The 23,771-nt window shown below is 41.7% G+C and overlaps 1 protein-coding gene across 3 annotated transcripts in view; it reads left to right on the top strand.

The window, feature by feature from the left end:
- STARD9 (StAR related lipid transfer domain containing 9) overlaps positions 1 to 23,771 on the top strand; it is a 141,182-nt gene that overhangs the window by 15,268 nt on the left and 102,143 nt on the right. For 2 of the 3 annotated variants that reach the window (XM_042989047.1, XM_007081721.3), the window contains exons 1-3: positions 395 to 486; positions 6,517 to 6,586; positions 8,212 to 8,328. In XM_042989047.1, coding sequence (XP_042844981.1) covers positions 440 to 486; positions 6,517 to 6,586; positions 8,212 to 8,328 — 234 coding nt within the window. In that variant the 5' untranslated portion in view covers positions 395 to 439. Of the gene's footprint in view, positions 1 to 394; positions 487 to 6,516; positions 6,587 to 8,211; positions 8,329 to 23,771 lie in introns of those variants that run through there. The other variant, XM_042989046.1, reaches the window with a different exon arrangement.

Raw genomic sequence — 23,771 nt, 5'->3', positions numbered from 1 at the left:
GATTACAAGTATTTAGCAAATTTCGTTGTAAACTGTCGGTGTTAACCGAAACTTAAACGTGTTTACTTGACTCTGTACAGCACTCACTGTCCGAGAACAAAAGCTAATTCCTGGTAGGTGGGGCCTGGCCTGTATGGCTCAGGATTGGCTAAGACGCCGTCGAACAGATTCGCCCTTGGGCGGGGCTGTGTTGGGCAGTGCGTGGGCGGGGCGAGGCGGGGCGGAGCCAGGCGGGCTTGGCTGGCCGGGCAGGGCGATCTCCCGCCCACCGGACTCACGATTGGATGAGGCTCCGCAGGCTCTACCCTTGCTGGCTCACTGCGCGCGCATGGGCGGGGCCGTCCCGTGAGGCGCGTGGGGCGGGCGGGGCTGGACTTGGGGTTGGGGCTGGGGATGCTGCGGCTGGGCGGACCTGCTAGGCTTGGGCTGTGGCCGAGGGATGGCGAACGTGCGGGTGGCCGTGAGGGTCCGACCTCTCAGCAAGAGGTGAGTCTGGAAGGGAGGGGGCTCCTGAGGCGTCATATGAGCTGAGAGGAGGGCGAGGTTCCCGCCTCTCGCTCAAGTGATTCTGGCGCGGAGAAGTCAGACACAAAGTGGCCCAAGGGGCCAGGGTCCGGAAACCCTAAAAGCCTGGCGGGACAAAGTTTCGGTTAGAACTTTCGGGTCTCGTCCTGGGGTATAGTGCTTACTGGATTGCGTCAGCTGTGGGCTGCGCTGTGTCCGTGTCCCTGGAGTCCTGTGAGCAGGAGTTTTGGGGGACCACGGCTCAAGTCTTGATGCATGGGTTGGGCCTTTCTCACTGAGTTCGCTGAGAAGGGCTGGGAAAGTATCCGGGGAGAGGAATGGGCAGTGTCTTTTCTTCTTGGTGGCTCTGGAGTACCTGCGGGGGCTGAGGCAGAATTGTGTTTGCTCCTGAGCGCACATTGGTTTCTCTGCACAGATGTGGAGAGAGCCAGATTGTAAGGCATGAGAGGGAAATTGAGGCCCAGGGAGAGCGCGGTTTCATCCCATGCACGGTAGCAGAACTGGGTAGTAGAAGGAAGTTATTCTAACCCGTTTTCTTCAGTGTCGTCAGTGCTTATTTCCTCATGGGTCAATCAGATCCATCATCTCTCAGCTCTTGAGGCATCCAGTATCAGGCGAGATAATTTCTTCCCTTTTTCATGGATTTTCCACTCCTAGGTTTGGAAAGCCAGGGAAGGGCTGGTATTTTAACTGTTTTTGTTTGTTTGTTGTCGTTTTTTAATGTGGGGCTAGAGCTCACCCAGAGATCAGGAGAGCAAGAGTCTCATGCTTTACTGACTGAGACAACCAGGAGCCCCTGAACTGTGTGTGTGTGTGTATGTGTGTGTGTGTGTGTGTGTGTTAATTTTTTAATGTTTTATATTTTTGAGAGAGAGAGAGAGAGAGAGAGAGAGCAGGTGAGGGGCAGAGAGAGGGAGACACAGAATCTGAAGTAGGCTCCAGGCTCTGAGCTGTCGGCACAGAGCCCAACATGGGGCTTGAACTCACCGACCATGAGATCATGACCTGAGCCGAGGTCAGATGCTTAGCCAACTGAGCCACCCAGGGGCCCCACCCCTGTACCGTTTTTTAAAGAGCTATTAGAGTTTGCTGATAGGTATAGAAGGTGTAGAAAGAACACTGAGAGCAAAGGACTTCAGCTGTTAGAAAACCCCCTTTTGGGGAGAGGATGTGTAGAGGGAGGTGAGTGAGAGGAGACAAAGCTGGCAGAATGTAGTTTGGGATCATAAGACATATAATGGAATTATTTGGGAGGTTTAAAAATTTTCCAGGACATAAGGTGGCTTGCAAATTGGGCAGAAGGATAAACAAAAATGCATTGTCTCCCATAACAAAATTTGGTACTAGCAGGGATTATTTTTGTCCCTGGTATGGTGGTGATTGGTTTTGAAAAGTCATACAATTGGCAGAATAATGAGGAGAGCAATGGGATGAGGGAAAGAAACAAGAACAGAAAAGAAAGTAGGAAAAAGGCAAAAGAGATATAATGAAGAAAGAAGGAAAGCAGTACGTGCCTGAACTGCTGTGTTTAGATTGGTAAGTGGTTTATGACATCGGGCTTCTGCATGATTGAATGTGGTGACTTATGGTTGAGTTTTCATAGGTGCAGCTGCCACCTTGGAGGTAGCCTCCAGCTCATCTTCTTTTTGCAAAACTGTTTTTTTAGGGTTCTCAGGATAATTACCTTGAACACCCCTAACAGTAGCCTCTCAATTCCTTGAGTGCTAGGAATTTATAATAGTGTGGATTAGATTAATAAAATGCTGTTGTGGAGCACCTGGGTGGCTCAGTCGGTTAAGTGTTTAACTTCCACTCAGGTCATGATCTCCCGCATTGGTGAGTTTGAGCCCCACTTCCGGCTCTGTGCTGACAGCTCAGAGCCTGGAGCCTGCTTAGGATTCCAGGTCTCCCTCTCTCGCTGCCCCTTCCCCACTCCTGCTCTGTCTCTTGCTCTCCAAAAATAAACATAAAAAAACTAAGAAAATGCTTTTGAAATTGAGTTATTTGCAGCCATGGTAGAGAGTAATTTATCTCATCAAACAAAAGTGAAGGTGAAAGAAGGGCACAAAAGCTTTCTTGCTTTTAGTTTAGGTTACGAGGCTTGAGCCTCAAGAGGTAGAATGCCAATACTGCAGATATCCAGGTGTGAATAAATTATATGAGGCTGAAGATTCAGGAGCAAATATGGATAAACCCACTGTGACTCTTCAGCTAAGAAGTCAAGACCACTCCTGTCTTCTCAGAGAACCCTGCAGAGATGCAGCTATACCCAGGGTTTGTTAACTTCCACTATCTTTGCTGGGGTTCATCCAAATGTAGGGAATCTGGGGGCGCCTGGGTGGCTCAGTCGGTTAAGCGTCCGACTTGACTTCGGCTCAGGTCATGATCTCACGGTCCGTGAGTTCGAGCCCCTCGTCGGGCTCTGGGCTGACGGCTTGGAGCCTGGAGCCTGGAGCCTGCTTCCGATTCCGTGTCTCCCTGTCTCTCAGCCCCTCCCCCGTTCATGCTCTGCCTCTCTCTGTCTCAAAAATAAATAAACGTTAAAAAAAAAAATTCAAATGTAGGGAATCTGCTAATTATGTGGTTTGTTCAACCTTCAAATAAGTCACTGGCACGGATTCAGCTAATAGTCATTGGATATGATGTACTTGTGAAGAAATCGTAGAGATCATCTGGTCTAAGCTTCCATTTTTTGTTTTTCCAGATAAGAAAATGGTCTTGTTTAAGGTCTAAAAGTAGGTAGAGTCAAGATTCCAGTCAGTAGACGAAGTTGTTCCTTCCTGAGACGACCGAAAAGTTGCGCTTCTTGATCAAATGCCTGTTTGCTTAATAGGACTGGGGCTGACCATAAGTAAAATGATAATGTGGGAAATGGTTTTGATTCCCTCCCACTCCTCACAATTTCCCATAATTAGAAAATCTGTAGCTCATTATGTGATGCTCTTCCTTGCGTATCCAGAATCATTCATCATTTAAAGAACATGTTCTCTTCTGTCAATATTGTAGGCTCTGGAATACTCCCCACTGCCCTGTCAAAAGTTACTGTTCGTATACTATATTCTCTTTCTGTGGGTCGTAGGTTTTTTTTTTTTTAATCTGTAAAATAGGATAACTACTTCAATGTTTTTTTATGAAGATTAAATGAAAGAATGCATTAAAAATACCTAGGGCTTGGCTCATTTTAAGGGTACAAAAAAGTGTTCGCTATAAAGTTTTCAACAATTATTTTTATTACTCCTTATACTTAGATGTCTGCTTTTTTTTTTTTTTTAACTTTTACAAATGATTAGATAATAAGTGGTAATGGCTTGCTTATTTTCCCCTCTAGGACAGTGATTCTCAAATTACCATTTGCATACAATCCACCTGGGGAGCTTGTTACAATGCAACTTGGTTGTTGTTCCCAGCCCCATAATGCAACTTGTTAACAGGAATTCAAATAAACCCACCAACTCACTTAATTCTGATGAAGGTAGCCTGTGGACCACACTCTAAGAAACATTGTTGTAGGAGTAAATGTGTAACTGAGGATTTATCCCTGTGCAAAGGGAAATTCAAAGAAATAAATGCCTCTTGGTAGAATTCAGGACCCCAAGGCAAGTGTTAGTAGCGCCATTCCGCCGCATAAGGCTCCATCTCTGCAGACTTTCGTTGAGCTCTGTGTGGCCAGCTCCCCAGTTGAGGTTGGTGCCCTTTCTTTCTGTTCACTGTTTTTTTCAAGTTTATTTATTTATTTTGAGAGAGAGAGAGAGAAAGCGTGAGTTGGGGAGGGGCATAGAGAATCCGAAGCAGGTTCCACACTATCAGTGTGTAGCCCGACACAGGGCTTGAACCTATGAACCATGAGTTAAATGCATAACCGCTTAACCGTTTGAGCCACCCAGGTGCCCCTGTTCTGCTCAGTTTTAATTCTCCCTCATTTTGTTTTAGAATAGCTTGGAATCCCTAGGTTACCAATGGCAGTGGTCCAGGCCTGGAAGAGTCAGCATCTTACCCTTATGATTTGTATCTTTCTTCCAAGAAGTAAAATTCAGGATGTTTCTTTTCAGGCTGCTTTATATGAGAGAGTCATAGATGAATCCTCAAGAAAGGGTGTTCTTAGAAAAAATTAGGTAATAGATTTGGAAAAGTTATTGCATGATTTTTTTTCTTATTTTCTTTATTGTCCAAATTTACTACAATATGTGTATTGCTTTTATAGTGGGAGGAGAGATAATAAAATGTACCTTAGAATGAAGAAAGGAAAAAAATGTTATGTAAAATGTTAACAGTAAAGATGAAAGATTTTCTTTAGAATCATTGAGGGCTGATGAGTAGGGTGTGGTTTATGATCCTGGGGGACTAAGAGTATCTCAGGTGCCTTGAGTACTATCTAGTATAAAATGTGAAAGAAAGAGCATCAAGGCCTTGAGGAAATTTAGGTAACAGAAATGTTACTACATGGGAGAGGGAAATTTCCCACCCAGGGCTTTATCCCAGACTCACTCACTGGTTTAAAAAAATAATCTTAGGGGTGCTTGGGTGGCTCAGTCGGTTAAGCATCTGACTTCGGCTCAGGTCATGATCTTACAGTTTGTGAGTTTGAGCCCCACTTCGGGCTCTGTGCTGACAGCTCAGAGCCTGGAGCCTGCTTTGGATTCTGTGTCTCTCTCACTCTCTGCCCCTCCCCCACTCACGCTCTGTCTCTCTCTCTCTCTCAAAAGATGAATAAACGTTAAAAAATAAAATCTTAGGGGTACCTGGGTGGCTCAGTCGGTTAAGCGGCCAACTTTGGCTCAGGTCATGATCTCGCGGTCTGTGAGTTTGAGCCCCGTGTCAGGCTCTGTGCTGATAGCTCAGAGCCTGGAGCCTGTTTCAGATTCTGTGTCTCCCTCTCTCTGACCCTCCCCCGTTCATGCTCTCTCTCTGTCTCAAAAATAAACATTAAAAAAAATTAAAAAAAAAAAAAAGAAAAAAAAATCTTAAATGTAAAGACCCTTGTCTCACTATGCCTCTCCTCCCCTCCCCAAACTCTCAAGGTCACATCCTCGGAACCATGAGGAAGGATAAAAATGAGACAGAACATATTTTCTTAACTTTCAGGTTCTAGGCTAGGAGTAATTAGAAAGTAATTTATTACTTTCATTATAGTGGGGGAAATGCCAATGAATTTAATTCTCATCTGCCATTTTGGCTTTCACTTCAGCTAAAAGGTCTTCATGTTATGAAAAAGGATTTCATATCTAGAATGGAGTATATTCTGTTTATTTTGGGCTTCAGGTGTATGGATCACTTGAATTAAGCCCCTTAAAGTAAATTTAGGGGTTGGTTGGTTATGTAGTGTTACTACATAACTGCTACATAGGAAAATTCTTGGGAATCTTAACTCTCATTCGGATGTAGGAAGACAAAAGGAAAGGATTTGGAAAATGTGTTCTCAGTGTCTCAACAGAGAGGACTCCAAAACCCTTTTCATTATTATCTGCGCTCAAAATCCTAGAAAAATGAGAGGGGATGACTTGTGCTCTGAGCAAAGGGTACTCTGCAGAGTTTCGGGCCTGATTTCTAAGGTATGGTTAAGAGCCTAGGCTTTGTGGTCAGATAAATCTGGGTTTAAATCCCAGTTCTGCCACTACTTGATGTGTGAGTTTGGACAAGTTACATAATTTCTCTCAGCTTCAGTCTTCCATCTGAAAAAATGAAGATACGGTAGGAAGCCATGTCAGGAGGGTGTGTTAGCGGTAAGATTGCATAAGATGAAGCATAATATGACTGTACCTAATACAGTGCCTATCACGTGGAGGGTGCTCAATAGTGGTACTTTTTAGCTCTTCTAAAGCCAATCTAATGATCCAGAGAAGCACGTCTGCCGGGGGACAGCTACTTAGGAGACAGCAGTAGGGAAACATTTTGTCCCAATAACGCTGGTCTCAACTTCCCTTTTCTTGATTTTTTTTTTTTTTTTTTTTAAAGCAATGTTTCTTCTCATATGAGTTTGGGTCTTTTTTCTAGGGAGACCAAAGAAGGGGGAAGAATTATCATGGAAGTTGATGGCAAAGTGGCAAAAATCAGAAATTTAAAGGTAAGCCTGAAATTGTTTTCCTTTCTCTTTCCACTGAGGAGTTTGTATGATTACAGGGGCTTCTGGGATAAAGATGTGTTTAGGGTGGAGGATTGGGAGAGGGAAGAGTTATAACCTACTACAAAGCAAGTATAAAAATAAGGCAGGAAAGAAGTATAGGAATTGTGGCACGGCCGCCCAAGTTCTGTCAAATAGGGTGCAGATGTTTAGAAACTGGTTGGTAATTATTTATGGGCACCATGGCCAGTTTAAGTCATGCTGGGTACATCTGTGGATATAGTTAATTTGCCTGACCACGAGTTAGATTTTGTCCCAAGTCCCTCATTTGATATCACTTAATTTAGAGGCATTACTATAGATTTTAATATGCATCAGATCTCAGAATGGAGTAGGTCACTATCCTGGGTCTTGTTACAGATTTTCTTTCACAGATCTGACTGACCTTTGAGTCACAATTGGACAAACGCTGGGAACTTCCTCCCCCACCCCACACCCCCTCCCAGGGCTGATTTCCTCCATCCTATTCCTTCCTTTACCAGAACAGCGGAAGTGGAAGAGTTTCTTTCTTTCTGGGCCTTGGGGTGTGAGGAGGGAAGCTGGCCATGTGACTACTGCTATAGACAGCTTGCAGGTAGTATTAAGCACTCCTGAGAGTGAGGAAGCTGACTTGCAGGAGTGAGGGTTATCAAGAACCCAGGCCTTCCAGCCATGCCCACTCCTGTGATGTGATGTGATAAGATGTTTCCCTTGACAGCAGCTCTGGGCTAAAAGAGAACAGGACCTGCCAAACTTGCAACAGGAGCTCCCCAGGGACAAAAGACCTTTTATTCTCTGCTGTCTCTTATTTATGTCTCTGTTGCTTAAACACTTCAGGGGCTTTGTTCTGAAGGTGAGACTTTTGGTTTTTAAGAATAAATCCTGGCCAGGATCAAACTCTAATCTGCTCCCTGCACACCTCCTTAGCTGTCTACTTCCTTGAAGTCATTTATCCACTAAAAATTTCTTAGTCATTCTGATAGCCTCTTTCTACTGTAGTTTATGGTGGCTAGTGCTGGGGGTTGTCTATCTCTGTTCAGAGTCTAAATATTAAATAGTAAGACATTTCTGGGAATAATACCATTCTCCCCAGTACCTGGAAGTCAGTGTGGTTCCAAGCTCTGGCTCTGCCCTCATCTACCATGGGCAGTGGGGTTGGTCCTTGCTTCTGTCCATTGTGCTTCCTAATTCACTAGGGGTGGATACCCAGGGACCTCTGTGAAAGCCCTCAGTTGGTAGACTGTCAGGCCCAGGCACCGAACTACACATGCACTCCTAGTATCCTTTACAGAAATGCCTGGAGAAAAAATGATAGTGATAAGAAGATGCTCCTAGAGGGACTTTCTCTCCTAAGCTGCTCTGTGCTTGGTTCATATATAGGCAGATAGGTGACAGCATGATAGGCACATTTAATTCTCCAGGGGTTTTAAATGAGGAAATGACAAAGGTTACTTTTTTTTCTTTAGGTAGATAACATAAAGATTTTCATGACCAGTTGAGGTCTCTCTAGCTATAGCAGGGAGGAATCAGGTGGCACTGGCTAGATTCTGATATTATGATAGAAAAGACTATCCTATGTTTGATTTTAGGTGGACAGTCGACCAGATGGCTTTGGTGACTCCCGGGAGAAGGTGGTGGCATTTGGCTTTGATTATTGCTACTGGTCAGTCAACCCAGAGGACCCCCAGTATGCATCTCAGGATGTGGTAATGTCATTTTCCCTTCACTCTCCTCAGTTCTGACTGGATAATTATTGGGAAATTAACATGGGGCCTGGCTATATCTTACTTTAATATTTTGGTCAGAAACTAATGATGTTCTGCTTTGAGAAATAGTAGTGAGAGGCTTCGGTTGCAGAAAGAACAAAGGAAATGGGAAAAGACTGCTTGCTCAGGTCATGAAAGTTGGCTAGTGTCCATTTAGGCTTGGGCCACAGCAAGATTCAGGTGGGTAGAAATTAGTTCAGGTAGTGTTCTACTCCTACGGCAGATAAATGGGCTCACCTAAAACTTGGCCTTTGGTATATACAGCAAAAGGACCCGGAATCCTAGAGGCTAGTATCTTTGACACTCAGGCTTGTTCTTATGGTCCTAGGCTGAGTGTAAAAGGGCTAGACATCTAGTCTGGCAGCCTGCAAGGTATGTGAGAAGTGAATTCTATTGATCTGCTGAGGATTGAGAGGACCAGTCAAGGCCTTCCCAGCAAGACTGTCGGTCACCCTTCCTGCCTCTGGTAGTTCTACTTAGCTCTCTCACAAGCTTCTGAGGCAGCAGGTCTGGCCAGCTGAGTCCACAGGGCTTCTCTCTGTTTCTGTGAAGCAGCAGCATTGTCCTTGTTGGAGCACTGTTGAAGGTCATGCATTCAGTCCCTGTGATGGCCTGCAAACCTTGCCCCATTGAGTTTTATGACCACAGACAATAGCCCTCGCCTCAGCAGTTACCAAGATACTTTCTATGAAAGTCCATCCCTAATATTAGAAAAATCACTTATTTGGCCTTCTGTGGGTCAATATCATCATACCTACATATGAAAAAAACAGTATACGAATAAGTCCTTAGGAAATACCACTGGAAATGGAAATATTTTGGGGGGAAGTCTGGAAGAACATTGCCTATCAGTCTATATACTTTTCCTTAAATGTTTATTTATTTTTGAGAGAGTGAGTGCATGCGTGAGTGGGGGAGGGGCAGAGAGAGACCGGGACAGAAGATCTAAAGCGGGCTCTGCACTGACAGCAGAGAGCCTGATGCAGGGCTCAAAGTCACCAAACCATGAGATCATGACCTGAGCCAGAGTCGGATGCTTAACCAGCTTGGCCACCCAGGCACCCTGTCAGTCTGTATACTTTTGAATAAAAAGCTAAAGTATGTTTTCTGCTAAGTGTTTTAGTTTTTTGTGGACCTTTTTCTGATTATGCCAAAGAAGCAATGTTATCAAGTTTGAGTGACTTAAAACATGAAAAAAAATATGGTGGGCGCCTGAGTGGCTCAGTCAGTTGAGTGTCTGACTTCAACTCAGGTCATGATCTCACGGTTTGTGAGTTCAGGCCCTGCATCGTGCTCTGCTGTCAGTGCAGAGCTGGCTATGGCTCCTCTGTCTGTCTGTCTGTCTGTCTCTCTCTCTCTCAAAAATAAACATTAAAAAAAAGAAGTTTGAGTGATTTACAGTACTGATTTTTTGCCACTGCAGACTTCTGAGATGATTGAGTAATTTTAAAACATGGGAGTGTAATTCCCCCATTCTTCTCTTCTGAGGGGAACATGTGGAAACAAGACCCTAGACTACTGTGGGATTTGTTGTCTCTGTGGGCCCCTTCTGTTGTAATATGAGCACCCTATATTTGTAGTCACAAGGCGTTTGCTGTAAATGCTTAGCAAAAAACGTCAGTGTGGATAGTATCTGGTCCCTACCATATTTTCTGTCCTTTGGAATATGAAGGCACTGGCATGTCCAGGCTTTTCTTTTGGACCTTGATTTTTATCCTAGCACTCAAGCATGTATGAAGTATCTGGTTCCTGGTGTTTGTAACTGTTCTACTGACATCCTTCATGCAGAGGCAAGAAAGGAGCTGACTTTCAAATAAGAGGATGGGACTCCTTCAGCCTTTCACAGTTGTGACTAAATACCCTTCTATATGTGTCATAGAAGACAGTGGTCTTTATTAGCAGAAAGTATGAGCATTCTAATGGCTGTTTCAGTCCTGCCTGGCTATAGCATACCTAGATATGGATATAAGAAAAGTTAACCATTTTGTGTAACATTTGATAGAGTAATAATCTGGGTCAGTGATGTATGTAAACAAAACAAAACTACGTATCTGTATCTATATATGTCTCAACAAACTTGGGTATAATTTAGGTGTGCATTTATATAACGTAAGTATAAGAATAATCTGGTGGGAAGCCCAGAGGTCCATAGTGGAGGGGGTCATAAATATGATTCTTCTTCTCTTGCTTGGTTTGAAGTTCAATGGAAGGATCAAATGGGATTTGGACAGGAAGCCTGTGCAGAGAGATAAAACCAGTGTCCCCTGAGGTTTATTCTGACTTGTTTATTAATGTCTAAGGCCCTCATCAGTCCCAAGGGGAGTTAAGATAGGAGATAGCAGGGAAGGAGCCTCTGTCACAAGCTAAAGTAGGGCCAAATGTCCCTGAATAATGGCAGAACTCATATGCATATAAGTTGGTCGGAGAGACTCATTGCTTTAACACAGAAATTGGAGCCCAGACTTAACCCTGAGGTCACCAGGATAGGCGGGGCAGACTGTCATAAAATTATAGGACATGGGGTGGGAAGAATTTTAATGTCATCCAGTTCATCCTCTCCCAAAGTACAACATAGCATTTATGATCATATTTTGGGGGTGGAGGTGAGAGGGGGCAATTTTATTTTTATTTAAAAAATTTTTTTTAATGTTTATTTATTTTTGAAAGAGAGACAGAATGCAAGCAGGGTAGGGGCAGAGAGAGAGGGGGAAACACAGAATCCAGAGCAGGCTCCGAGCTGTCAGCACAGAGTCTGACATGGGTCTCGAACTCATGAACCGTGAGATCAGGACCCGAGCTGAAGTCGGACTACTTAACCAACTGAGCCACCCAGGCCCCTAGGCAGTTTTATTGAAGTATAATTTAGATACAGTAAAATTCACCTTTTCAGTGTACAGTGTGCAGTTCTCTAAGTTTTGACAAACACGATTGTGTAGCTTACGCTATATTCAGTATACAAAACAGTGCATCATTCCCCAAATCTCTTTATGTCCCTTTGCAGTCAAACTGTTCTTACCTCTAGGCCCTGGCATCTGCTAATCTGTTTTCTGTCACTACAGTTTTGTCTGTTCCCAAATATCATGTAAATGTAATAAAATAGTATGTAGCCTTTTGAGTCTGGCTTCTTTCAATTAGCATGATGGATTTGAGATTCACCTCTGCTGTTATGTGTGTTATCTTATTCTGACCTTGAATCAGAGTTACTTAAATCATCTTGGCCAGAAGGAATCTTGTGACTTTGGAAACACTGATTCTAACTCCAAAGAGCAAGGGACCAAGTCCCTGTAGGACTGAGCCCTCTTCATCCTTGGCTCTCTTCCTGTTGTGAGGAAGCACTGTCCTTACCCACAAAAATACAGTACTGATTTCAGAATATTCAAATATTCTGAAAACGTTCCCCCACTGGCTGTAGGAGGATTTTGAGCAATATCATAAGCCATTGCTTGATAGATGTTGGCAAGAATGTCATCTATTAAGTGTCGGTGCTGCCTCATCACAGTCTCTTAGAATGTTAGAGCTCGAAGGGAACTTAGCAATCATCTAGGCCAGGGCTTCTCAACCTCACTACTTACTATTGATATTTTGACCAGATAATTGTTTGCTGTGGAAGTCTGTCCTGTGCACTGTAGGGTGTTTAGCAGCACCTCTGGCCTCTACCCTCTAAATGCCAGTGGCAGTCCCAGTCAGGAAAATAAAAAATGTTTCCAAACCCTTCATGTTCCAGATTACAGCTGTGTGATTTATATGGCATTATATAGGCAGTTAAGGCCCAAGTGGGACCGGACCCATACTTCTTATGGTGGTCTTTTCATTGCACTGTACTCTTCTACCTCCCTGTTTTTATATTTATTTTACGATCTGAAAAGATAGGTTCAAGATTAGCATTGCTTAGTGTTTTAGCACCTCCTAATCTTTAGTGGTGACACGCTTGATAAATAGATCAGGCATCAACAAACATGGGCCTCTAGAGAACAAGGCACTACTGCAAGTTCTAATGAGAGGCTGCTTTATTTGTTAAATATCTATAGTTTCTAAATGTTTATCATTCCATTTGATCATCTCCCAAATCTGTTTAGTCTATCCTCTATATTCCATCTTATAGATAAGGAAACTACAGTACATAAAGGTTATGAGACTTGCCCAAGTCACTTAACCAGTAAGTGGTGGAGCAGGGATTCAAATCCAAGACTGTCCAATTCTAAATTGTATGTTAGCAAGTCTCATTGACCCTCAATGTTAAAGTCTCATTTAGTCTACTAGAGACCTGGTCATCTCTTCACACATATTATCTGATTTAATCCCTTCAGCAGCCTAAAAGGTAGAAGATTTTATCCTTTGATAGTTGAGGAAATGTAGGTTTAGGTTACGTGATCTGCCCAAAGGTCACACAGTAAGAAATGAGTCTTAGATTTGAACACAGGGTTATCTGAATGCAGAGTTCATATGATTTGCTACAATACAGTATAAAAAGAAAAACAAAAGGGATATAGGAAAAGGAAGAGATGGTAAATTAGGAAAGAAAAGAGATGGTGAAGAGAGAAAAGAGTGTAGTGAATGGGCAGTGGTAGGGGATCATACCACTTGTCTTGTCCATTACCCTGTGACCTTGGTGTCATTAGCTTCCCGTTCTAAAGGCAAGTCAGCGTTGGTCTAAATTGTGTTTTTAGTGTTTGTTGATATTTGGACTTGTAGTCAAGGCTTTTCTTCAAAATGGGCCTACATTTTATCTGGCTTGAATCTGTATTAAAGTTAATCCAGTTTCTGAAGTTAGACTTGGGTTTGAATTCAGGCATAGCCACTTATTAGCTGGCTGGCTTTGGACAAGTTACTTAAATTTTCTGAGTTCTAGTTTCTTGAGCTTGAGTTACTGTGAGGAGGAAATGAAATAATTAAGTTCCCAGATCAGGGCTTGGCAACTGCAATTTGATAAGGGGGTTCCTGAGTACTGTGGCTTGGTTCCCTATGGTGATTACCCTATCACAGTACAAAGGAAGTGAGGCTCAGGCTGCTAAGAGCTGAACTAGACTTGAAAATCTCTTCTTTGAATCTGGTTATGATCCCTTCTGGATCAGCATGCTGCACTTGGAAAATTAACTTCCCTTCCCTTCCTCCTGGTCAGGAATATCTGTTGGAGTGGGAGTCCTCTGCTCAAGTGTATTGTGTTTGGATAATTTTGTGTTTGTAAAAATTTCCATGAAGAGCTTTAGCTCAGCTTTACCCACAAAGGACTGTAATTGGCTGTCAAAACAAGTGCAGACTGAGTCAACAGAAAGCACGTCCAGGAACAAAAAGCTACCCAGCCCTTTGTGGAAAGCAGTTGCTCCTATTCTCCTGGGAATCTTTATTTTAAAATGGTCAGTTATTTGGCTGAAGCACTTGTATCTTTTCCAGATAAAAAATCGTGTGAGTGTGCAGGAGATTTCCTCCTCCTAACCACTAGATCCAAAACTGAAATTATAGCAGCAATGTGATTGTGCTTTTGTTTTTATAATATTATTTAATCTCCACAGTGCACTGAATACCAAACAACACACATAAGTACATCCATTGCCTACCCTCAAAGAGCCCAAGAGGGGGTGCGGGGAATGTGTGTGTGTGTGTGTGTGTGTGTGTGTGTGTGTGTGTGTGTGTGTGTATTCCTCAGAATTTTCTTAATGCAGAATCATGTCACCTGTGAATAAAGACAATTTGGCTTCTCTTTTTTTAATTTTTAAGTTTATTTATTTATTTTGAGAGAGAGAGAGAGAGAGAGAAAATCTCAAGCAGGCTCTGAGGGAGCAGCACAGAGCTCCATGTGGGGCTTGATGTGTCGAACTGTGAGATCATGATCTGAACCAAGATCAAGAGTCAAATGTTTAACCCACTAAGCTACCCAGGCACCCATTGCTTCTTTTGGACTTCAGCTTGAGGATGTTAGAAACTTGGAGTCTTCAGAGGAAAACCTCACATGCCCCTAAAAATGATGAAAGGACTGACTACAGGAACCAAGAGGAAAGCCACTATCAGTATAGTATACTTTGTATGCATTTGCATGTGATTATTTAATGAAGAAATGTCGGTTCAGAGACGGGACGACAGAGAGGTAATAATAATGTTTAAGTACAGAACATGATGATTTTAACAGTTTATGAAGCATTAAACCAGTTGGTCTTCATTTCCATTAGTACAAAATAGAGGATTTCAAATTAAATTGTAGCGGATTGTATGTAATTAGGGCATGAAGAATAACTTGTGCAGAGTTTTTGCATCCTTATATGTGGTTGCTAGATATTTATACTTTAGAATTCCAGAATGTTGAGGAGCACCTGGCTGGCTTATTCAGAAGACCATGTGACTTTTTTTTTTAATTAAAAAAAATTTTTTTTAATGTTTATTTATTTTTGAGAGAGAGAGTGTGAGCAGGGGAGGGGCGGAGAGAGGGGAGATACAGAATCTGAAGCAGACTCTAGGCTCTGAGCTGTCAGCACAGAGCCCAACATGGGGCTTAAACTCACGAACTGCAAGATCATGACGTGAGCCGAAGTCAGGCACTTAACCGACTGAGCCACCCAGGCACCCCATTTTAAAATTTTTAAAAATGTTTATTTATTTATTTGAGACAGAGGAAGTGGAGGAGTAGCCGAGAGAAGGAGAGAGAGAATCCCAAGCAGGCTCTGCACTGTCAACCCAGAGCCCAGTGTGAGGCTCTCACTAACCATGAGATCCTGACCTGAGGCGAAATCAAGAATCAGTCACTTAACCAACTGAGCCCTGAGCATGCGACTCTTGATCTCTGGGTCATGAGTTCAAGCTCCACTTTGGTTTCAGAGATTACTTAAATAAAAACTTTAACAAAAATACAGAATATTGATATTAGAAGAATGCTAGAGACAATTCAAGATACTTATTTTAACGATGAAAGCCTAGAGAGACAAAAATCAGTTACGGGATTTTTTTTTTTTTTTTCTTTTCGGCTAGTCCAGAATTGTCCTTAATGTTTCAGGGAAGTGCCTGTTGCTTATTCCAGTGATGAGGGTCATCAACTGCAGCACAGTGGTTCCTGCATGGCAGAAAATAGGCTGCTTAGCAGAATCCCAACGAAAGCTCTTGTTCTTTAGAATGTTTCTGTTCTTGGCTCTGTACTCATTCAAGTGAGGAAATGGCACTATTGCCATCTAGTAGCACGGGGAAGTATTAGGTGCCTACTATGGATTCTCTGATGTAACTGGGCTGTGATTAGATACTGCTGGCACAGAAGCAGTGTTTCTCTCTGGGGACCCCAACTCATTATAAGATGAAGACAGATGATCTATTACTTCCTCAGAACACAAGTAGAGTGAGGTAGAGAAGTGGACTATGACTCTCACTTCTTTTATGCCTTACTTGTTTTGTATCTTCTGAGCTTGGAGTGTGAATGGAGGCTTTGGGGACAGAGTAGAGAAGGTGGAAGAGTTACTGAAACTGAGGAGGGACCTTAGAGGAGCAAGAAGAGGGGAAAACATGAAGAAGAAACTACAGTTAAAAGGAATTTGAGAGTTTACAGAGGGGGAGATGCTGTTAGGATTGTACTGTTCCTTACAGTAGGTATTATTATCCCCATTTCAGAATAGAAACCGGCTCAGATAGTTTGGATACCTTGGTTTAAGGTCCTACAATCAAGTCGTAGATCCAGGATTCAAACCCTTGACTGTGTGACTCCAGAGTCCAAGGTTTCGAATGCCACGCCACACAGAGCTGCACAGCTCTATTTCTGTATTTCCAGTGTCACACAGTTTATTTTTTTTTTAAAGATTTGACTTATTTAATTTTTAAAGTTTATTCATTTATTTTGAGAGAGAGAGAGAGAGAGCAGGGGAAGGGTAGAGAGGGAGAATCCGAAGCAGGCGCTGCATTACCAGCGCGGAGCCCAGTGTAGTCTCAAACCCACAAACTGAGATCATGACCTGAGCTGAAGTCAAGAGTTGGATGCTTAACCCACTGGCACCCCTTAAAGATTTTATTTATTTATTTATTTATTTATTTATTTATTTAAGATTTTATTTTTAAGTAATCGCTACACCCATTGTAGGGCTTCAACTCACAACCCTGAGATCAAGAGTCACATGCTCCAGTGACTGAACCAGCCAAGTGCCCTCAGTGCTGCACATTTGAAATGACCCATCAATGGTTATTGGATTAATGATTCAATTTATGGTTCAGTGGGTGAAAGACAAATTAAGACTCTGCCTTCTTGAATCTTGCTACCTGTTTTGAGAAGACTTTCGGTTTACTTAAGTTAGAGAACCACGTACTCCTATCAGTTTCTCTGGGCATCCCTTTTCCCTAAAGCATGTATGTGTTAGGGGAGCTGGGGAGCATGTGGGCGTCAAAGCATTTTCTCATGAATATTTGCAGAGCTGTGTACATTCCATCACTCGTGCTATTTTTCCCAACCAAGATGGAGCCAGAAGTAGAAGGGAGAGAAGTTTATAAGAAAAAGCCTTTTTGTGCAATAACTGGATGAGGCTGTGCAGGCACAAGTGGGGGAAGGGAGATTATCATGAGTGTTTCATTTCAGTATGTTACCCCTGCCAGCAGCACAGCTGCTCAGCTACATAAGCATCGCCATGGGCTGGATTTTAAGGCAATAAGGTCATTCTTTTGGCTTCATCTAACACATTTTTTCCTCTCCAGAAACTTGATTATGAATCTTTAAAGAGTAGCTTTCAGACTTATAAAAATCTGAGGAACTGGGATCTTTGAAACTTAATGTTTGCTGCTGGTGCTGGATGCCTGTACAAAAACTAGAGAAATCTTTTAAAATGCAAAAGCTTGATGGCATTTTTTTTTCCTCCCCTGTGAGCCAAGGGTAACAGAAATTTCTGGTACTGTCTGGGTCCTTGAGTCTAGGCCGGAGAGAGAGGTTATCTGTAAGGGAGGCATGCCCAAAGCTCAGTAGTCACTTGCAGACATGGGGCAGCCTAAATATAAATATAAATAGGGTTCCTGAGACAGTTGTCCTTGACATTACCCAGAAGTTCTCTTGCTCCTGTGTGCAATGCTGACAAGTTGCCCCATATGTGCACTCCCTTTACATTTGAATTTGTCCTGAGTTTTAAAGGGTCGTCAGTTAAATCCTTGAAGAAGAGAAGTGTGATGGTGATGATTACTTTGAGAGGCTTTTTTTTTTTTTTTTTTGTACTTTGAAAGTTTTTGGAAAAACAGATTTACAAAATCGTCTAAAGGAGGGCATATACAATAAACAGCAGCCCTTTGAACAAAAGTCTACCCCAGTAGACTCTCATGTACAGGCGGACTGATAATGGTAAGCCTCTCCAGAGGAGGCCACCTGGTCTGCCTTGCCAGGTGCTAAATTCTCTTGCACATACATACTTACACAGTAAGTCTGTGTCCAAGCACCCTCTCAGCACCATGTCAATGGTCCTCTGTTTGGGGGAGCCAGTCCAGCTGACCAACAAAAGGCCCCTTCTAAGTGCAGTGTTCTGAAAAGGGTTCATGAAGTGTGGAGAAAGAAATGGGATTGGTTTCTCCCTAGTTTTATACTCAGCAGAAAGCAGGTGACTGCATAAAAGTGTTTACAAATTGATTAGTTTATTAAAATACTTTGCTATAAAGGCAATACAAGCTAATTATAAAATGTGCAAATAGTAAAGAAGAGTATAATGTGAAAAGTAAAGAAAACCTTCCCCTGCCAGGCCTCCCCTCCTCCCCAAGTCTTACTCTAGAGGTAACCACTGTCTACAGTTTCTTTGGTATCCTTCCAGACATTCTGTAAACATAAATAAGTATGTATTATATAGCCTTTTAAAAAGGTGGAGTTTACACTATACGTACTATTTTTCAATGTGCTTTATTCTACTCAGCTTAGGTTGGCCCTAATTTATTTGCTATACATATGGTTCTACCTCGTTGTTTTAGTGCTACATAGAATTTGATTGTATAAAGGTAATACAGTTTAACTAGTTCTCTAGTAATGAACAATTAGGATATTTCCAGGTTTCTTCTGTGATACACAATACTGGAATGAGCATCTTTGCATTTTTGCAAGTATAACTGTAAGATGCATTTCTAGAAGTGCTGTTGCATGTTCAGAGAGTTTGTGCATTTCATTTATTTATTTTTAAATGTTTATTTTGAGAGAGGGAGAAGGAGCTTGCACACATGAGCTGGGGAAGGGCAGAGAGAGGAAGAGAGAGAATCCCAAGCAGACCCCTCGCTGTCAGCGCAGAGCCTGACATGGGGCTTGAGCTCATGACCATGAGATCACAACCTCCGCTGAAACCAAGAGTTGGATGCTCAACCAACTGAGACACCCAGGCATCCCGGAGAATTTGTGCATTTTAAATTTCAGTAGATTTTTGTCTAATTGCCTTCTAAAAAGATTGTACCAGTTTATACCCTTAACAGAATACCCTACTGTATCCCTTGTCAATACTAAGTATTACCAAACTTTCTAATCTATGTCCATCTATTACTACTAAAAATAGTATCTTGTTGGCTTTGCTTTTCTTTCATTATAATTGAGATTGAGCATCTTTTCAAATTTCTTGGCCATTTTTGTCATAATGTGTTCATATATTTTCCCCATTTTTCTATTGTCATGTTCATCTTTTTCTTATTTGTAAGAGTAGTTAGCATATTAAGGAAATTGATCCCTCTGTTTCAGATGCTGGAAATATTTCACATTTTTACTTTTGATTCTGTTCATGGTAGTTTTTTTTTTTTTCTTTGTGTATATGTCTTTTTTATTTTTCATTGCCTCTTTTTTAAAAAATATAATTTATGGTCAAGTTGGCTAACATACAATGTGTAAAGTGTGCTCCCTTGAGCCACGAGATAATGACCTGAGCCCCACACACTCACATTATGTTTACCCAGCACATAGCATATGCCTGACATACAGTAGATAAACATTTGTTGAGTGAATGAATGCTGTTGCTGCAACCTTGTAGCCCAGGATGCTCAGCCTCCTTCCCTCTGGTTAAAAATCTTCATGGCCCCAAATTATCTAAAGTGAAAGTATCTATCCTCCCTTTTCTGTTTCTGGAATGGGAGTAATGACATGGCCTCTATCTGCTGGGTATCCAGGATGTTCTTGAGGCCACTGTGCCACTACACAGAAAACAGAACAAAACAAAAAAAACCCTGTGATTAGCCTCCATATCCCTTGGAGTTTGGAGCAGCTCAGAGGTGGAATGTGGGAGTCTGGCCTCCTGGAACACTTGGAAAGATGGACATTCTAACTTCCTCTTAGCTTCACCCTGGACTGGCACCACCGAATCCACTCAAACACATCTTGTACGTTTTTATTCTTGCCTTAAAATCTTTGCTTAAGCCTTTCCCTCTGACTAAAATGTTTATCTACTGTATGTCAGGCATATGCTAGGTGCTGGGTAAACAATGTGAGTGTGCAGGGCTCTCAGGTCATTATCTCATGGCTCTCGTGTTCAAGTCTGGGATCAGGCTCTGTGCTGACGGCTCAGAGCCTGAAGTCTGCTTCAGATTCTGTGTCTCCCTCTCTCTCTGCCCCTCCCCTGCTCATGTTCTGTTCCTCTCAAAAATAAATACATTAAAAAAAGTTAAAAAAAAAACCCCAAAAATATTGTGAGTGTGTGTATTTATAAGAGACAGAGTTTTGCTCAGTTTTTTGTTGTTTCTGTTTTGTTTTGTTTATCTCCGTTGATATAGCTCCATGGTATCTCCATTTCTACTGATTTCTCAGCAGCCTGCCCATGGGGCATCATACAGATGTATCTGTTCTTGTTCCAGAATAGTAGAAGTGTTCTGATTTTATTATTTAAGGTACTTTCTTGTAGAAAAATAGCCTCCCAGGAAAACATTGCTGGTTTTTCCTTCTGGATATGCCTGTTGAGGTTTACTAAATACTGTGCATATCCAGATGCCTCTGTACCATGAGAGGTAGAGGACTTGCTTTCTACTCTGGGAATACAGATGTAGAGAGTCTGGGGTTGTTCTGCCTTGCCTCTCAAAGTGTGAACCTTGGTATTGCCTAGAGCTTGTTAGAAATACATTTTCAGACCCAACCCAAAGGTGCTGAATCGAAATTTGCGTTTTAAAATGTTTAGTTTTGAGAGAGACAGAGTGCGAGCAGGGGAGGGGCAGAAAGAGAGGGAGACACAGAATCTGAAAAAGATTCAGGCTCTGAGCTGTCAGCACAGAGCTGGACACAGGGCTCGAACCGACCAACTGGTGAGATCTTGACCTGAGCTGAAGTCAGACGCCCAACCTACTGAGCCACCCAGGTGCCCCTCAAAATCTGCGTTTTAAAGAGATCACCAGGTGATACATATGCACCTGAAAGTAATTAAAATTAGAGAAGCAGATTTAGAAGGAGGAGGTGTTGAGGTAGGGTTGAAGATGCTGCTGGCCTGAGGACTACACTTTTAGTAACAAGACTGTAGAGTATGTGATACATTCCGCTTTAATTTATACAAATCTGAATAGATGACTACTTTTCCCAAGGCCTAGTTGACTGTGCTTTTGTTTGGGCTATAAAATGTGGACTTCATTCTGACCGAAATTTCTCTTACTAGTCTGTCTGGTTGACTCAAGAAAGAAGCTGTGTTAGACTCTCCCATATCCACTTACATAACTGCCATTTCAGGCAAACCTTGATGACTTTTGGTTTAGTGGAACAGATTTTATATTATGTGATTTAAATATCCTTGATGAAGTTTTGGAGAGATGGATGGGGAATTCATAGAGTCTGGAGCCAACGGCCAAGAAAGAATTCTTGAAGACATCTTTGGTGCAAAAAGGTGATTTTATTAAGGCACGGGGACAGAACCCCATAGGCAGGAAGAGCTGCACTGTGAGTGTGGGGGGGGGACCAGTTTATCGAGTTGGGGGATCTAGAGGGAGTTTCCAAAGAGACTTTAATATGCTAAAGACTTTACTGGAGGCCTAGCTGTTGTTAAGCTACGGTTGTTTTTCCCTCTAGCAAGGCATTAACATTAAGACCTTAGGGAGTTCCTGGACTTTGGCCTATTGATAGGATTGCCTTTTTCTGGTAGAGATTCTCATCAGTTTGACCATTTGTTTTTTGTCCTTTCTTGTTTTTTTTGGGTGGCCATAAGTGTCATGTATCCTACATGTCCCACCTGGGCATTGGGGGTGTGCTAGCTTGTGTTTTGCCCCCTATCCTGCCTCACACTCCCTCATCAGCCTCAGTTTCTTTACCTTTCAAGAGGGAGCGGTAATTCCCCCACCTACCAACACTATAGGAATATTGTTAGAATAAAATGAAGTATTATGCTTGACACGACTTTGGAAAAGAGTAGAAACACTAAATAAATATCACTTGTTATTATTACTAATGCATTTCATTCTCTATTGTTTCTTTTTTAATGTTTATTTATTTTTGGGAGAGAGAGAGAGAGAGAGAGAGAGAGAGAGGGAGAGGGAGGGAGAAAGAATGAGTAGGGGAGGAGCAGAGAGAGAGGGAGACAGAGAGTCCAAAGTAGGTTCTGCACTGTCAGCACAGAGCCCAGTGTGAGCCTCGAACTCATGAATGAGCTGTGAGATCATGACCTGAGCTGAAGTTGGACCCTTAACCAACTGAGCCACCCGGGCGCCCCTCTTTCTCTGTTGTTTATGTACCAAACAAGACAGTCTCTCTGCTGAGTTCTATATGTTGCCAATGAAAGTATCTTCTGGTCTTAATTCTTTAATAAGAATATTTTTCTTCTAAAAATACTGTATTGATTTTTAAAAATAGGTAATATATGCATATGGCAGAAAAAAAAAACAGTACAGAAGGACATATAGTGAAAATTAAATCTCTTTTCTATCTCTAGCCCAACTCTTTCCCCTATACTGAGGCAACATTGTTATCAATTTCTCATATATATATTCCCAGAGAATTCTATACAAGTATAAGCATATAATTGTATATTTCTTTTCTTTAAAAAATTGGAGCATACACATATTATTCTGTATCTTGCCTTGTTCAGTTAATATATCTTGGAGACATTTTCATATCCATATATAATTATGTCTTTTTTTTTTTTTTTTTTTTTTGATGATCACATAGTAACCTTCTGTGTGAGTATACCCTAACATATTTGCTACTGTGAACTTTTAAACTATTTATATCTTTATAGTTACAGTGAATTTTTTTGTAGGCAGCATATGTGTTTTCCTAATCAGACCATCTCTGTACTTTAATTGGGGCTATTTAGACCATTTTCATTTAGTGTAATTACCAATACAGGTTTGACAATCATTTTGTTTGTTTTCTGTTTGTCCCATCTGTTTTTTTTTTTTTTTTTTTTTTGTTTGTTTGTTTTGTATTTTGTCTTCTACCTTTTTCTGGATTGGTATTTTTTATGATTCCATTTTATCTTGGTCGATTTATTAGCTATAACTCTGTTTTGTTAGTGGCTGTTTTAGGGTTTATAGTATACATTTCTAACTTACTGCAGTCTACCTTCAAGTGATAATATACTACTTCCCCCCCCGCCTTTACATTAGAATAGTTCTTTTTCTCCACTCTCAGTCTTTATCCTATCAAGTCATACACTTTATGTCTACATATGTTATGAACTCTATTATATGTTAACATTTTTGCTTAAGCAGTAAATTATCTTTTAAAGAATGTAAGAAAAAAAATCTTATATATTTACCCACCTAGTTACCAGTTCTGGTGGTCTTCATTTCCTTTTTGGATCCATATTTCCAACTGGTGTCCTCTTCCTTCTGTCTTTTAATGTATTCTTTAACTTTATTTTAGCTATCATATTTTGCAGAGATGGAGACTGTGTTTGATTTATATCCCACAAACTATATAGCATTATGACTCGTGTCAGCAGATGATCCATATTGTTTTGTAATTTGCTCTATGGACTCTAGCAGAACAAATTTTAACTTAGCATTTGTCTCCTAAACCGAAGGCAGCCAGAGCCTTTGTCAGGCACCGTTGATAGTATGCTGTGGCTTCTAGAGTATGGGCAGAAGGCTTTTCCATATATTCTAAAACCAAAAAAAATCAGAAATTGATAATTTACTCTAACAGTTTAGAGCATTTCCAGATCTTGGCTGACCAACATCCTTGTTGTTGCTTGCTGTTCTTTCTGAACTGCATTTTTGGGGATAGGAATTTAGTCTCCTATGTTCTTTTTCAGGATCTGAAGTTAGGGGTGGTCACTGTGGTGTACTGGCTCTAATCTGTGATTTACATACATCTACATAAGCTCAGCTTCCAACAAAAATAGCCTTTTTGGAGTTCTGAGCTAGTGTGAGGATGAAGAGGGAACAATATGTTTATATCTTTGTTCTGTCTACCTCTACTTGGTTGGCTCCCTTTTCTGTTACCTCTCCCTTAAACTAACATTCAATTTGATGTCTTTTATTTGTGAAAGCTCATTAAGTTCATATAATATGTG

Source organism: Panthera tigris, chromosome B3 (assembly GCF_018350195.1).
Source record: "Panthera tigris isolate Pti1 chromosome B3, P.tigris_Pti1_mat1.1, whole genome shotgun sequence".
NCBI classification, from domain to species: Eukaryota; Metazoa; Chordata; class Mammalia; order Carnivora; family Felidae; genus Panthera; species Panthera tigris.
Note: the sequence above shows the minus strand (reverse complement) of the source record. Positions and strands in the feature narration are given on the sequence as shown.